Here is a 17,303-nt window from a genome sequence, read left to right as displayed (position 1 = left end):
TAGACCCCTGGTTCCTTGGGCATTGCAGGAGTCAGGAACTGCAGGTTCAAAGGCAACTTCAAAATTAGAAATTTTTAAAAGACTCACGGGAGAAAATGAAGTTTTTCCAGGCCCAGTGTAAAACTGGCTCGTGTTGGTCCTAGTCAAGAAAACACTTTCTTCTTCTCTCTACCTTTTCTCCTTCCTTTGACTGTTTCATTAAGCCAGGCCAAATATTACTTTGCCAACAAAATATTTTAATAATTTTGAGACAGAGCAACAATTTCTAAGCATGACACACAAAACCAAAAAGCCACGAAGTAGAAGACTGACAGATGTGACTAAATAAAAATGTAAGCGTTTTGAATAGCAAATTACAATCTTTTTGAAAAGTTAATAGATAAATGACAAACTGAGAAAACACTTGGTAGCATAAAACAAAGTAGTAATTGAACATAATACATCAAATCGATTAAAAGAGTATGATCAACAGGTAAAAGACTGGACAAGTCTGGTGGAATAAAGAGGATTAATTCAGAAATATGTGAAAATATATTCAAACTCACCAATCATTAAACAAAGTAATGTATTTGTTTACCTTTATTGTACATAGCAGCTATAGTTTGCTAGGCTGCCGTAACAAAGTACCACAAACTCGGCAGCTTGAACATCAGAAACGGATAACCTCACAGTTCAGGAAGCCAAAAGTCTAAGATAATGGTGCAGGCAAGGATGGATCCCTTCGAGGGCTGTGATGGAGAACATGTTCTGTGTCTCTCCCCAGCTCCGGGTGATGTGCTGACAATTTTTGGCCTTCCTTGTCTTGAAGATGCATGACCCTGACCTTGGCTTTTGTCTTTACATGGTGTTCTCCCTGTGTGCATGTCTGTGTCCCAATGCATCCTTTCTACAAGGGCTCCAGTCGTGTTGGGTTAGGGCCCACCCTAATGACCTCATTTGAACCCAGCTCCTCTTTTAATTGTTTTTTTTTTTTTTTTAGGGCCAAATCTACAGCACATGAAAGTGCCGAGACTTGGGGTTGTATCAGAGCTGCAGCTGCTGGCCTACACCACAGCATGGCAATGCGGGATCCGAGCCATATTTGTGACCTCCACCACAGCTCACAGCAATGCTGGATCCTTAACCCACTGAGCAAGGCCAGGGATTGAACCCACATCCTCATGGACACTATGTTGGGTTCTTAACCCGATGAACCATGACGGGAACTCTCCAGCGACCTCTTTGAAAACCCTATTTTAAAATAGGGTCAGGAGTTCTCGTCATGAATCAGCAGTTAATGAACCCAACTAGCATCCATGAGGACGCGGGTTTGACCCCTGGCCTCGCTCAGTGGGTTAAGGATCCAGCGTTGCCGTGAGCTGTGGTGTAGGTGGCGGATGCGCCTCAGATCCCACGTTGCTGTGGCTGTGGCTCCAGTTCGACCCCTAGCCTAGGAATCTTCATATGCCGCAGGTGTGGCACTAAAAAGACAAATAGGCAAAAAAATAATAAAAATAAAATAAAATAAGGGCACACTCTGACGTACTGGGATTAGAGCTCTCACATATATTTTGAGGGGGACACATCTCAACCATAAGAGCATCCATTAAAAGCAATAGTACTGAATATAAGAAACCCTACAGAAACAGACCTCTCTTATACAGCTGTTGGGGGATGACGTGGTATAACTTTTTGGAGAGTAACTTGGCAGTATCTCTCGGAATGATATGGTCTGAATGTGTGCATTGTTTTCCTCCAGCAATTTCACTTTTATGAATAAAGCGAAATCCAAAACAGGCCAAGTGAACGTGAAAAATAGAAACTCTGAAGGTAAGAGTTCTGAGGAAATGAGGAGGAGGATGTGATCGTGATGGCTACTATTTTGAGTATTTGCAGGTATCACCTTCAAATGGATTTCAAGGTCAAATCTCAAAGCTGTCCTTCAACCAGGAGCCCTGCTAGGCTTGTTCGTTGTGCTCTCAATAGGCCTTTTGGGAATTGATGGGAGAACTTCATTTCCTCCGGTTCTTACCACTCATGTACCCTTCTAAGCAATAGCTGAGGAAGCCTGCAAACTTAAGCAAATAAAGCAAAGGACACCCTATTAAATGTGAATTTCAGATAAACAACAAATACGTTTTGAGTGTAAGTATGTCCTATGTAAGTTTTGAGCCATGCTCGACAAATTGTTCAGTGTTTATTGTAGACTTCAATTTATCTGAACAGCCCATATTTTATCTATCAACCTGATATCTAACCGTGAACTCTACAAAGCAAGAGGGCCTGGCCCTCAGGAACCAGGATACTATGATGTGATTTCACCGTGTTGTACTTTTGTAGGATTTTTTTTTTTAAGCAACAACAACGACACCCCCCCAAATAAAATAAAAAAACATCAAAGAACAAAGCATGTGACAGTTGCAGCCAAAGATGTAACTGGAGCTGTTCTCATGTAAATATTGTGGTAATTAAAACAGATGGATTTGGAACATAAACAAAATAACTGCAGGGGGCTGTTTTTTGTTCTGGCTGGGTTTCTTAATATAGTAACTCAGTTCCCATCCTGTTAGCACTCCTTCCTTATCAAACATTGAACTGGGGTATAAGGAAGTTTAAACTACCAGTGATTGGAGATCCGTTTTCTAAACACTCGAAACAGATGGTTTACTGCCTGAAAAGCACGCTTCTTTTCGGGGAATGGAGTGTTGCGTTTGGTTATTTCAGGAAAATATTTGGCTGTAGCTCATGTCCTGACATCACGTTGGCCACATGAGCAGTTTCCCTCGGGTCTGTTCCTTCTGTTGAGTTTACTTACCCACTGGGCAAAGGTCTTATTTTGAATGCTGCCTGCTTGCTTCTTGCAAATTACATTGGGCAAAAAGCCTAGGTATGCCTCCCACACAACTTCCCACAGCTTCAGAGAAAAGAGCAATGACCATGCAGAAGACTTTCTAAAAGGACTATCATTTGAAAGTGTACAGTTGGTAGAGTTGGGCACTCTACTGGGGAGCTGTAGTGAACTCAACAAAAAGGGGTCCTTTTGCCCTTGGGGGAGGGAGGGAGATGGATCTGGGATCCAGTTCTGGATCATGTGTTGCATTTGGTTGTCATGTCTCTTTAGCCTCTTTTCCACTGTAACAGTTCTCCAGTTTTTCTTTGCCTTTCATCAAGGATTTTAGAAACTACTGTCTGCTTCTTTTCCAGAATGTTCTCCAAATGGGTTCATCAGATATTTCTTCATAATTGGCAAGGTTATGTCATATATTTTAAGCAAAAATACTAGTGAGGGATTAGAACTGGAGTTTCTTTTTTTTCTTTCTTTCTTTTTCTTTTTTTTTTTTTTTTTTTTTGTCTTTTTGCTATTTCTTTGGGCTGCTCCTGCGGCATATGGAGGTTCCCAGGCAAGGGGTCCAATCGGAGCTGTAGCCACTGGCCTACGCCAGAGCCACAGCAACACGGCATCCGAGCCGCGTCTGCAACCTACACCACAGCTCATGGCAACGCCGGATCGTTAACCCACTGAGCCAGGCCAGGGACCGAACCCGCAACCTCATGGTTCCTAGTCAGATTCGTTAACCACTGCGCCACGACGGGAACTCCAGAACTGGAGTTTCTAACATCATTTCCGTGCTCGTGGGAGAAGGCTAGCCTTGTGTCCCATGAGTGAAAATTTTCTATCGAATCCTGATTTTTTTTTCTTTTTATGGCCACACCTTCAGCATTTGGAAGTTTCTAGACTGGGGGTCGAATTGGAGCTGCAAGCCTAAGCCACAGCCATAGCAACGTAGGATCTGAGTGGCATCTTCGATCTACACTACAGCTTGTAGCTACTCTGGATCCTTAACCCACTCAGGGAGGCCAGGGAATCAAACCCACATCCTCATGGATACTAGTCGGGTTCTTAACCTGCTGAGCCACAATGGAAACACCTGCCGAATCCTGTTTTGACAACAGAGCTTCATACTTCCCACCAAAGACTCTAAATTTGAGCTGAGTGGCCTAACTCACATTTAAGTTCTAAAGACTCTCACAATCACAATGAAGAGTAAAAATGGGTTGGGATGTGTGTGTGTTACTGGGTTTTCTTCTTGGGAGGAGATGAGCTTCTCTGGGTCTGTGTGAATGGTCTGAGGGAGGCTGAGACAGAGCAGGAACTGGTTCTTGTAAACTGACAGTTCAGGAGAGTGAGTTGAAGATAATCACATAAGCCATTTATAACCACCCAAGTTAACAAGCTCTCACCTTCTCCAAATACGCCCGTTATTTACAAATAGTCACTTCTGCACAAAAGTGGCCTCTCATCCATGTGACCGGAGTCACATGCCGTCCCTCTGCTGGCATTGTTTTCCCACAACACCAGAAAGATCCGTCCACATTAGGCACACTATTAGTTCCTGTAAACGCTAGTAAGCATATGATCTAAGCTCTGAAAATGTTTTTTTTTTTCCTCTTACTTTGTAAACAAATGATCCTCCCAGTAACTTACAGCCCTGTTTGCCCAAATCGATGCCAGGTTGTATCAGAAAATGAGAAACTCCTAGAACCGGAGTGGCTGGTCTTATGCTGCCCAGCTCAGGTCTGACCGCACGTGAAGAATAGATCCAGACTCCACCCTGGGAGAGACACCCCGAGATGGAATTATTGACAGATGAGGGTGAATACATTGACTCCAAGTCACGTTCTAAGAATGGTTTTCCAGGCTTTCTCAGTTTCGGATTCTCATTCCCTTTCCTCCACGGCTGGAACTCTTGTCCTGCTCTTATCAATTCTCCTGATACTGCAAGGACAGGGGCTGTCTTCCTGCAGGCGCGCTTGCCAGATATAGCCTGCCAGCCAGCGCACCGGAGGATTCCCTCCAGAAGAGGTGCGGGATGAATGTCTGATGGGAGGAATTTCTGCCCACCTGGGACTGTCTCTATGTCCTTCAAATCCCACATTCTGCCAGAAGAGTGAACACTTCCTTCCAGGACAGGCAGCTGTGTCTGTTTGCCCAGGGGGCCTATCACCCCCTGAGGCCCCGAGTCTTGCCTGGGGGCGAGCCTTCCTTCTGTTTTCATCCGACTGAGGGAGCCTGCTCTTTTTGGCCCTATGTTTAAATACATGCTTTTGCAGGAAAAGGAGGACAGCGGATCCAGAAGGACGGGAGAGCTGTTTGCAAACCGGAGGGGCTGTCATGCAGATGGATTAGAGGTATATGTGTGGCCCCAAGAGTGGCTCAGTGGGTTAAGAATCTGGCATTGTCACAGCTGTGCTTGGGTCACTGCTGTGGCGTGGGTTCAATCCCTGGCCCAGGAACTTCCAAAGCATGCTGCAGGTATGACCTAAAAAAAAAAAAAAAATCGAGAACTGAGAAACTTAAGGACACCAGGAGAGACTTCCGTTCCATATAAGGAAAAATTCTAGTAACTTTCTGGTCAGCTTTCTCTCTCCTGCCCTATGTAACTCATGTGCAGAAGGCCCTAGCCTATTTGATGAAGTGAGTGTAATCAAGGCAACCAATCTAGCACGTCTTGGGTGCCCTTAAGAAGGTGGTGTGTTCCCTTCTCATCATGAATATTTGCAGAAAAGATGAAAAGTGCTTTCCTGGGACGTTGGAGGGAGTGGCCTTCATATAACTTCATGATTCCCTTCCTAAGCCTGAGATTCTATAAAGGTTCAATAATCAAATTTCAGCAAAATTTAGTATGAATATGTTTCCCAAAGTAATTTCTTTTTTTCTTCAGATGCTCAGGTGAACTTGGGAGTGGAGAGAGAGGTCTGTGTTACCTTGGATTGTCTTGGTTTTGGGGCAATAGGAATATGCGCAGGGTTCTGGAACAGTGAAGGTTCCGGGAACACTCCCATGAAGGTAAATATTGAAAAATAACTGCTTTTTCTGCATCACATGACATAGGTCTTCCAATGGTCATTTCTTTGTTCTTATGTGATCTTTCAAAACATTTGACATGTTTAACCTCAGACTTCTTCCTTTGTGAAACCCAAAGTAATTTCTTTCCAATCTGCCTCATTCCAAACTCAAAGAACTGCTTCTCAAATATTGACAAAGAGGATCTACTTTCATTTTCTTTCCATGTCTCTGGCATTCTTGGGATTTACAGAATGTTGTGGGGAATGGGAAAACCATCCACACACTCCCTCTGGTGAGACCACTTAGAAGCCGAAACCAACTCATCGTTTCTTCAGACCATGCTCTGCTGACATAGCAGGAAGCTTTATTACATCTGCAGAGGCCACGAATCAGAAATGTAAAAAAAAAAATTAAGGAAGCATAAAAAATTTTATCTCAAGGAAAAATAAGCTGCACATTATTATGGTCAAAATAATTTTTCCATTTTATTTAACAAGATGATTCTGAATGTACACAGGTTGCCTATGACCACAGTGTGAAATACTTATTTCCAACTTCAGTCAAATAGTTACTATGTAACTTTGGACACAGTTTTACATGAGAACATGAACATGCTTCAGCTGAGCCGGTGTGACCCTGGGATTAGTTAAATGTTCTACATTTGCGGAGGCTTGTTAGGTGGGCACGAGCTTGTCTGCATCCCCACTGCGATCAGGCCAGACACTCACAAAACTAGTGCTCATGTGTGTGACAGAAACATGCTGCTCACAACAAATGGTCATTCCTTGATGGGGTTATTAATTTATGGATACATTTCCACATCCAGAAACACCCTTTTATGCTGTTCTTACACAGTGTTATCTACTTTCCTCTCATCTAATGTGTGAAACCAAATGTCCTCGTTGGAGGCAAGAAAATGCACAAAGTCACAGAAACATTGCTTTTTTTTTTTTTTTTTTTTTTTTTTACCAGATCAGAAAAGGGTTAAGTAGAACCCACGATGACGCTACAAAAAGATGCACAGTCTTTAAAAAGGGCAACATCCCCTCAATGTTACAGACAAATTGCAAATGGCTTTGCTAAAACACTGCTGAACTTGATGGTCAGTGGATGTGTCCAGTAAGAAGTCAAATGTAAAACTCCTTTCAATGAAGATATCTTTTCCTTAAAAAAGATTCCAAAGAATACTAAAATATTTACTAGCAGTTCTGGGGAAAATATTTACCATGAATTTCCCTGACAAAAAAAATATGCACAGGGAAAGAAGTAAGTACTTTGAGGCAGATTCTTTGGGGAAATCACTAAATTAAGATTTTTCACATTTATAGAGTCATTGATCCAATTACAAATGGATTTGTCAGACTTCCCATCGTGGCTCAGTGGAAACAAATCTGACTAGCATCCATGAAGACACGGGTTCCATCCCTGGCCTCGCTCAGTGGGTTAAGGATCCGGCGTTGCCGTGAGCTGTGGTGTAGGTTGCAGACATAGCTTGGATTTGGCATTGCTGTGGCTGTGGGGTAGGCCAGCAGCTATAGCTCTGCTTGGACCCCTAGCCCAGGAAATCCCACATGCCATAGGTGCAGCCTTAAAAAAGACAGGGGGGAGAAAATGACAAATGGATTTGTCCAATCAGGTCTCTGAATTGGTGGGTTAGTGAAGGTGATGGATACAGTCAGTTGTGGGGGGCACCCAGTGTGGGAGCAGAAAGGCCCCAATTAAATATTGTCTCCATTCACTGAGCAGCAGTCACAGTTCCTCACAGCCTAACATTTGCCTCTCACCGTAAAATGACAATGTCAGCTCATCGGAATGACATTCATTGGTTGATTCTTTTCTGGAACACCTACGCTGGAGTGAAAACCATTCTATTTACAAATCGTTAAATATGCCGAGGGGCTCACAGCATGCCTACAAGATACAAATATACAAAGTCACGGCAAGCTTATAGCAAGGCTTCTCAAGCTACCAGGAAATGTTGAGGCCAAGAGAGAAGAAAATATAGGCCATACGTTGTAAAAAGAGTCCTTCTCAGGGGAAGATACGCTTGGAAAAGCACAAAAGACTCTTTGATCCGAGAGGGAATCACAAACATAAAAAATAAAATATTTGGTATTCTACACTATATTACAAAAAATAAATATATCCATCAATAAATAGTAGGAAACCTAGAAACTTGTACATGAATATTTTGGTTGTTGGCTGCCAAAGTCCCTCACAGAGCCTTCTCCTCGAGTCATTACTATTTATCAACTTCAGTGATAATTAATTCAGCCAGAAAAGTGTCAAAAAAAAAGCTGGTGTGGGATATAGCAAAGGTCTATAGCCAGAGAACCCAGTAGTGAATTCTACTTTCCTAAGGATCTGACGCTTTCCTGGCTTGGTATTAATTCAGTGATTTGGGGAGTTGCAGGCATGCTTCAGGAGGCCTGGGGGAGCTGGGAAGGGTCAGCTATTATTTGGTGTGTTTTCATTTTTTGATGAGAAGAAAGCCAGAAAAAGAATGCCCCAGCAACATTTAAATAACCAACAAGGGGCTTTCTGCACTCTCTTCCCATAGGGTGGAAGGCAGTCTTAGAAATGCATGTTTACACCTGGACCGTGGTAAAAGGAGAAGCATCTGGATGGGCACTCTGGTTGCCAACAGCCGAGATTTTCACGTCTCTTTAATGGAAGGGTGATTATAAGGGCTCAAGACAAGGCTTCTCCAGGAACCTGGCAGGACCAAGCCGAGGGCGTGTAGAAAGCAGAGCCTTTAGGGTGCTAATATCAGTGTGCTATTAGCAGGCGGGTATAGGAGCTGGCAGGCATGGCTACTGTTACGTTTTTGGGAATTTTTCTAGCTGGCTGACATCCCATTGGTAGCTTAAAATGGGCCATGGAGAGGGTGTTCACATCATATAAACCCACAAGTCAGAGCTCTCCCCTACCCCATCATTGCTGGTTATAAAGAGTTCACCAATCTACCACTGTCTTAAATATTTTACATATTAAGAAAAAGTTTGTTTGATTTTTTTAATCTAACTAGACCAATCCCTCTCCACCAAGGTCTTACTGGCTGTCTCTTACAGTGTCTTTTAGAAAAGATGAGTACTGTAGAGCAAGTGAGTATATGGTGAGTATATGGATATAAAAGTTGTACCACATTCCACCGAGGACCACTAAGCGTGGCTCTATAAAACCAGTTACACACACACACACACACACACACACACACACACACACACACACGCCATTTTCTATGGAGGGTATTCTATGAATGAATGATTCTGAGTTGCATGACTATCTCAAATTGTCAGTCCCTCTCTATATACTGATGGCCAAAATACCACTCTTCTAGGGGCAATGATATTCACCAGCAAACAATAGATGAGCAGAGCTGAGGTCCACACTGGGCCAAATGTCTTTCAAAATAGCTTCCCTTTCCCCTATTTTCTAGTGCAAGATGTATTTATGACCCCAGAGGTTTGCAAAAGAGAGGCTGATGATTTCCTGGGGTAAAGAGAAAAAAATTGCAGCACTCAGTGGTGGTGGTGGTGGGGTCAATGTACCTGAAACCACATTCCCCACTAGCTTGGACCATTTGTGTCATCTGCCTGGAGGTGTCAGAACAGTTTAAGAAACCCTTTGCCCTGGTCCTCCCTGAGCAATGCTTTCAGTCCCGCCTGGGCTGGGAGTGGGGGTGGGGTGGGGGGTTGGCACTGGGACAGAGCCAGAGTCTCAGCATCCTTCCAACTGGCCAGTTGCTGGGCAGATGCCTGGACTTTGCTCATCAGGTATATTTCACAGTCCCTTAGTCCTGGACACTTTCCAAATGGAAAGACTACAGAGTGGGAAGGATGGGAAGGCTACAGGTTTCCTACCATGGGGCCAATCTGATTTCCAAATGTGGGCTTAGCTTTCAAGTCATTTTTTTGTGTATCTATTTATTAATTCATTAATCCAAGTGCATTCATTTTGACTCTGATTCTCTTTTGTACAGAATTCTTAAGAATTCCTCACAAACAAAACATTTTATAAAGGATATTAGCAATCAACTAAATTGCTAATATAAAAAGATAATAGCAATCAACCTTCAGGGGGAATTCTAGAAATTAGAGCACTAACTCCTTTTGTCCTAAGAGAAAATGCTTTCCAGGGAGGAGCAAGGAAGACCAGGGAAGACAGGAGATATGGGAATGAGAGACGGATACAAGGTGCTGGGGGAAAAAAGAGAGGGAAGGGGAAAGGTGGAAGTAAGCAGGGCAGAGGTTCAGAGGCAAAGGAGAAATATGAAGACTTGAAGAAAAAGAGTACGAAGTGAAGAGTCCAACAAACAGATGCCTTCTGGTTTTCCTCCTCTTGGGCTGTGATAATTTTATTGTGTCCAAAATATTTAACTCTCCAGTTAGAACTGCTTAGAATTTTACAAACACATCCTAGGTTAGCATCTCTATCCTCTGCCCCTTCCCACCCCCGTTACCCTCTGCAGCCATAAAGGCCCACCCACATGGCCTTGCTTTCTATTGCCTCGGGAACCAATGTCAGCCTAAAGTCCCCCCTGGTTTCCTTTCTTGACCAGGCACTGCCCTCTAGAGCACCTTGCTCCCGCCTGGGCTCACTCTTTGCTGTTGTCCGTTGAGGCAACTGCTTCTTGAGGCCATTTGGTTTCTGAATCCAAGAAGCCCTTCCCAAACCATGCCGCCTCCTTTACCAGGCCCTGCTGCTCTGAATAATGGCAGAAACTCAACTGACAAAGGCTACATCTACATTTCCAATAGTACCTGGGAAATGCAATACATCCTAGGATGGTTAAATTCCGGGGGCAATTGATCTTGATGTAAATCCTACTCAGAGAAGAGGTGACTGGGAACGTACCAGTGGGTTTCAACACAAACGCATTTGACTGGGTCATGCACGTGTGCGTGAACTCTGCCCCTATGGAACCAAAAGGGTGTTATGAGTTGATCTATGTACACAAATACATCTAGAAATATCTACCTCTCGACACTGTATTTCTGTTTAGGGGTGTTGCTTTCAAGATGACATAGAGGGCAAGGAGTGTGGGCTTGCTGTTGAAGATGGCATTGCCAGGAAATGGCAAGTCCAGAGAGAAACAGATTGGAAGGGACTAGACTGTAGAGTATGCATTTCCTATGACAAACCTTCCTGTCACGTTCCCTAAGGCAGCAAGCCTCTATGATCTGTACACTCTTATTAAATAATCTCATTAAATAGGAGCACAAAATATACACATTTACAGTTATTAAATAAGCCAAAGGATTCCTCTTCTATCTACAGCCACATTCAGAGACGGCCATGCCTTCATATTTAAACTTGTAGGTGACGACACCTTTGTCTAAGTAGAGGATGGAGATGGGCTCCAGCTTGGTGGGCACGCAGCAGGCTTTGGAAGCCTTCTGGGAATTCTTGAGGTGGACCAAGGCCTGGATAATTGCATGCTTCGTGGGGGTGAGATGTTCTGCCAGGGGGTAGTTGCAAACACCACGGCATTCATAGGCTTCGTAGCCGGGTGGGGCAATGATCCAAGAGTCCCAGCCAATCTCCTTGAAGTCGATGTAGAGCGGGGTCCTCTTGCAGTAGTTGCCCTTTGCATTCCTTCTGATACGGGCTGTGGAGTCGTAGATGATGTTTGACCTCATCTGTAGCAAAGCCTCTTCTCCAGGTCCGCTGGAATAACCACCCAGACCCAGGTTGTCCAGTTCTGGAAATTGCTCATGGGCGATCATCTCACTCAGTTCCTCCTTCCGCTCCTTCTCACTGCTTTGATCATCGGAAAACACAACAAGCAAAGGTTCATGCTTATTCCGGGCACTGATGTCTATTTCCAGTTGTCCCCTGCCAGCATCCTCCATTCCCTGCCTGCTCTCGATGTGCACCTCCAGCTGGTGGGTGGATGACCCTGAATTTTGCCAACGCCTGATGGCATCCGTGACATCAAAAGTCTCCCACTCACTGTTGGTTCCATAGATCTCCCCTGACACCAAGACCAGCAGGCTTCTTTCACCCTCATGGTCCCCTTGGCTCTCGAGTACTTCAAAAATGGTAATCTTCCGGTCCACGCCTTCATACATCAGGCGATCTCTTTGCACCAGGGTGTACAACCTGAGTTCAGCCATGGTGACCTCTTCATGGTGAGGGATGGACACATTGAAGAGGAGAGGGTATTTTCGGAGCCCATTAAAACTGACAGGTTGGGAATACAGATCTGAAAAAAAAAAAAAAAAAAAAGACAGACTTGCAGGACGTCGCCAAGAAAAACAGATGCTTATTTATAAAAAAAGATGCGGTAAGAGGCCCTGTCTCTTCAGGAAGCTTGCAGAGAATGAGGGACGATCCATGAAAACAAACACAGTGTTAGCATTCTCTAAGAAAAAATACTGAAGGTCAAGTGTCCAACACCAGACTGAGTTAAGCTGCCAAGACTAAAATGGAAAATGGCCACCTAATGACTAAGAGAAAATGTACCCAGCCTTGCTTGACTAGCTTATCAGCCACTGAATAATAGAACTGGGAGGGACCATGGAGAATGTGCAGCCGAGCCCCCAATTTTTCTAACCAGTGAGGAGCTATCACATGAGACATGTGGTGGTGGTTCTGTTCTTGAAGTTCGAGGATGAGGATGTCATGGCTTTTCATGTTTGTACTTGCCATGTATGGAATGTACTTGCCACATAGTCAGCGTGTTCCTAAAAAACATCCACTGAGACCCGGGGTTGGTAAACCTAGCTACAACAGCAGGCCTGCCACCTGTTTTGGGAAATAAAATGTCACTAGAAAGCATTTGTTTCTGTATTGTGTTTGTGGCTAGCCTTGCGCTATGATGGGAGCGTTAAATGGTCTCAACAGAGATCACGACCCATAAAACCTAAAACATTTACGATCTGCCTGCCCTCTTACAGAAAAAGTTTGCTGACCCTTGCTCTAGACACCAAAGCCTGGCAAGGTCAACAAGAGAGCCATAAAACTAAGGGAGTCACAGTAGTTGAACCTGGGGTGGTGGTCCTCCATAAGGAAGAATGGGGGTGGGGAAATGAACCTTGGGGATAGACTGACTGCTTTAGTTGTATATCCTTAGCACCTAGTATGGAAGTACTGCCTGTAGGAATCACTCAGAATGTTTATGAAATAAAATTTTAAATTTTTAAATTTTAGTTTAAAATTTTTAGTTTTAGAAGCATGCCTCCAAATATTAGGTTGACTTCCTCTCTGAGAATTTTTCGGAGTCCCAAGCTCCCATACACTTGCCCAGGTAACACCTGCTCACAAGGAATCCCTGAAGACATTTGTCATCAATCAAAAGGTTCCATGACACCACAGATGTTAAGGACCACCACTTGAGGACTTCCCCCATCATCTTTGGCAGCATTTCCCCAACTGTATACCCAATTCTTGATTTCAGTGGGGTTGCTGTTCCAGATTGTACTCTTTAATATTTTTCTTTAACTTGATCTGATTATTTGAATGCTTGCTTCCTCTTTTAGACTTGTCCTAGGTAACAGTATTCACGAAATGAGGGGTTGGGGTGAGAGTTACGTCAATTCTTTTTTAATCCACATTAACAAAAATATGTAATGATTTCACACGATTGAGTTTCCTCTGGGTACCACTTAAAATCATCTCATATGCTGTCAATGGGGAATACTGGTCAATGGAATGAATTTGAACTCCCTAGCATGGCTCTCAAAACTAGCTCTAACCAGGTCTTCACCTCCTGATCCCATTCATCCCCTACAGCATGGAACACTGCAATTGATCAATTAATATTTGTTGAAAGATTAAACAAATCTTTTAAGCAAAGATTAAACAAAGTCTCCTTTAGAGTAGACTGATACGTTCACCACTTCACCAAAACATTTGTCTTCTTTAGTGTATATTGTACCTTTGGATCTGTTCTTCTGACCCTTGGAAAGCTCTATCCCCTCATCTCCATTTATCCAGCTGTGACCACTCCCTGTGGGACCTCCCTTCCTCACCTCCCTACCTGGATGTTCACTCCCACCTGGGTAATTTGATTATTTACTCTCTATATCTCTCCTGTGACTTCGCCATTTATGTCCCTGTTTTTCAGTTGTCTTTATGAGTGGAAATCTTTCCAACTAGATTGTCATCATAATGATAGATACTACAGCTTAAACTCCCCTCCACACCTCTAATCTACCACGATGCTTTAAACAGAGGTAGCACCTTAAAAATATTGATTCAGTGATGATTCTGGGCATCAGACCAAATTAGTTTACAGGAATGACATTTGTCCTTATTACATCAAGTAATTGGGTGGTTGTCCCCTCTTATAGGAATGGAGGAAACCTGACACCCCTTGGATAGGACATGTGAGAGGACCAAAAATAGGGGAGTAGACTAGTTGTTCCATTAACTAGAACAATGCAGAGTAAAAGCTCGCTGTAGTGGGAGGAAGGGATTGCTAAGGAGACAAGGAAACTTTTGGTGGTGATGAATATGCTCACTCTTGGTTGTGATGATGGCTCCAATGGATGCTTACATTGGTCAAAACCTATCAACTTCTACACTTTAAATATGTGAAGTTCATTGAATGTCAATTATACTTCAATAAAGCTGATAAAGTAAATTCAGTGTTCATGTGCAAATACAATACTAGAGGGAGGCATTACATTTCAGGTTAAGGAACTAATATTTGTTGAGCAAATGCCCTGTGCCGGGTGCTTTGCAAATTGTTTCATTTAGCTCTTACAATGAGCCTATAATGCATACATTGCTACTATGTTCATGTTATTCTGGAAGAAATCAAGCCTCAATGCAGAGAACTGATTTCCCCAAGATGACAAGGTGAAATCAAAGCAGTGGTAGGAAATGAAATAGCATATTTTTCACCTTGGAAGCAGCGCTCCTTTTCCTCTGATTAGTTAGATTTGGAGGAGGTTTTGTTCCGTGTTGCTGTCTCTTAGGGAGCTGCACTGAGTCAACGCAAAGAATCAAAGAGAGACAATGTCAGCCAGCAGGATGCATGACCTCGGGCATTTTCACCCATGGATTCTGGCAGAGGTGCGGGCAGCTGGCTTGTCCCCTAAGAAGTTTGCCCTGTCCTCACTGATCATGAGAAATAAGAAGCTCTGAAAACTCCTCTTCCTGACCTGGACCATCCAAATCCTCCATAGGAGAAATGAGAACGGAAAAGCTCCTATTTTCCCCTGGGGATGTGAACATCTTCCCATCCACACCCTGATTCAGCCACCCAGGGCTCAGCATCCAAAACATCCCAGGGAGAAGGCTGATTTTCAATTCAGACTGACTCCAAAAGGAATCGGTAACTTCAGCTGGTCATTCCCATTATGTTACTAAATGTTCCTAAGTAATATTTCCAATATGTTCCTGAATATGTAACATTTTGGCAGCCACCTGAATTTTAAAGGCAAATAGTTATCCCCAGGACTGGCTAATGCCTGTTTAACATTTCCTCCAATACCTAGAATTTAAGGAATTCATTAATGGTCGCTAGCGCGTGTTCAACACTTCATAGTAAATTGAGTGTTTTCTTACTCATAACCTCTTTGAAATCACTCAACTCTGTTATGTAGGAATATTATCCCTAATTTACAGATGAAGAAATAGAGGTTCAGGGAAATTAAGCTAATTATCCACATTGACAAAGTCAGGCCTGTCTCAAAAATCCAAATCCTGTACTGTTGTTTTGCCACTGCCTTTTTTGCTTTCAAGAACATTTGGCCAACATCTACTCAAACCCCCTTTTGCACCTGGTCAATGACTATAAAAGCATAATTGGTAACTATGAAGAATTGCTTTCTTTGGACCCACCACCCATATTGGAATCGAGTATTCGATATTAGCCACAAAAATCTTGACTACTTGCATCCTATTAAACAAAGAATTACCTTGCTAGATCCTTAGATTTAGGACTTCATAAGGATCTAGGGAGGGGAAGAAAACACATTTTTCCCACTGATATCTAAGCTTGTGCTTTGCTCTTTGTAAGGACACAGAATAAGCCGGATCATTAATTGGGCCTTGCACACTTCCCGGAAACTATACACAGGGCTTCAAGGATACACACGTCACATCAAAGAAACAGAACTTTAGGAAGAATCTCGAAAACATACGTTTCCATTCTGTTTGAACACGTCTTACATCAGGTCCCAGAATGGAAACTCACCCAAAGGTTGAGGGAAACACAAACGGCCACTTTCTGTATTTTGTCTACTTTCATCATTTTCAGAAGCTGACAAATACTGTGGTCAATTAAAAGCCAAATGGAACTGAGGCCTATCTGGGAAAAGGGCAGAAGTATGGTGGTAGACTAACATTAACATCTTTTATGACCTGCCGTCCAAATTGAAAAATTTTAAAGGCCCAATGATGAGGTCAAAATGGCAGACACCCTACAACTCTGGATCAAAAGATATTCTTTAATCCCTTTTAATGCCATTTGGAAAATGAAGACGTTACAGAACACACTGTGCATTGTTTCTGTGTGTCTGTGTCCACACACACCCCTATACAGACGTTTTCACTCTTATCTGTATCCCTCCCTTGCATGGTCCATTTACCTAGTGCTTCTGAAAATGCAAAGCCAGATTTCATCAGTAAAACGTCAACCTACCTTCATTCTTGAAACTCCTAATGATGTTGGCAGAGGGCATGGAGGTCCGATCTGTGGCAAATTTATTGTAGAGTTCCAGCATGTACTCGGGGGGGTCGACCTTGGCTGAGTCCTGCATCGGGATGTCAGACAGGTTCAATGTCTTGAGAAACTCGTTCTTCATGCTCTGGAGCAGGCTGTTGAAGTCGACACCATCTTGCTCCGAGAAGACATCGTCAAAGAGTGGCATATCTTCTTCCAGAGGCGACTGCTCCAGGCTCATGATGGGGCTGCCAGAAACCCAGGGAGCCACCAGGCAGGAGAGCGCGCACAGCTGTAGGGCCAGGAAACCCATAGCTCTGCTCGAGCCCCCAGGCCAGCCCAGGAAGGTTTAGCGCTCCTGGGCTCTAAGTGGCAGTTTTATCTTGCAGAGCATAAATGTCTCCTGTCACTGGAGACAAGTTTGGAAACTTCCCTTCTCTCTCCCTCCCCCCGCCACTCTTCCCACACACACCCCCCAACACCAAAAGTCAGGTTGCAGTAATTGGATAACAAAATCCCCCATAGGGGCCTAGCCTTTCTTATCTCCCTAGTGTAAACTTGTGCACCAGATTTTGTTTCTATCTTGCAATCCTTTTTTCTTTTAATGAGCATTTTGTAAACATTTCCACATTCTGACACTGGCTGAGAGATAGGACAGTTTTCTTCTTGCAAAGGCTCTGCTTCTCCTCCTTTGAATCCACTTCCTTTTGGCAGAAGCACCTACATTTTGCTTTTACATGGTTCAGTGTCACACATGCAGATAATAGATATTAAGAATCGACATAATGCACATGGGTGGCGATACGGTTTAATGCAAGTGAGGGGCCTTTCATTCTCACATAAATCTCTCCGAAGAAA

The 17,303-nt window shown here is 43.4% G+C and overlaps 1 protein-coding gene across 1 annotated transcript; it reads right to left on the bottom strand.

The window, feature by feature from the left end:
- Positions 6,298–16,842, bottom strand: BMP10 (bone morphogenetic protein 10). The gene is made up of 2 exons (XM_003125070.4): positions 16,425–16,842; positions 6,298–12,035 (listed from the first exon to the last, which is right to left on the bottom strand). Exons 1-2 carry the CDS (start codon positions 16,756–16,758, stop codon positions 11,098–11,100), a joined length of 1,272 nt encoding a protein of 423 aa, XP_003125118.1. The 5' UTR covers positions 16,759–16,842; the 3' UTR covers positions 6,298–11,097.

Source organism: Sus scrofa, chromosome 3 (assembly GCF_000003025.6).
Source record: "Sus scrofa isolate TJ Tabasco breed Duroc chromosome 3, Sscrofa11.1, whole genome shotgun sequence".
In the NCBI taxonomy this organism is placed as follows: domain Eukaryota; kingdom Metazoa; phylum Chordata; class Mammalia; order Artiodactyla; family Suidae; genus Sus; species Sus scrofa.
Note: the sequence above shows the minus strand (reverse complement) of the source record. Positions and strands in the feature narration are given on the sequence as shown.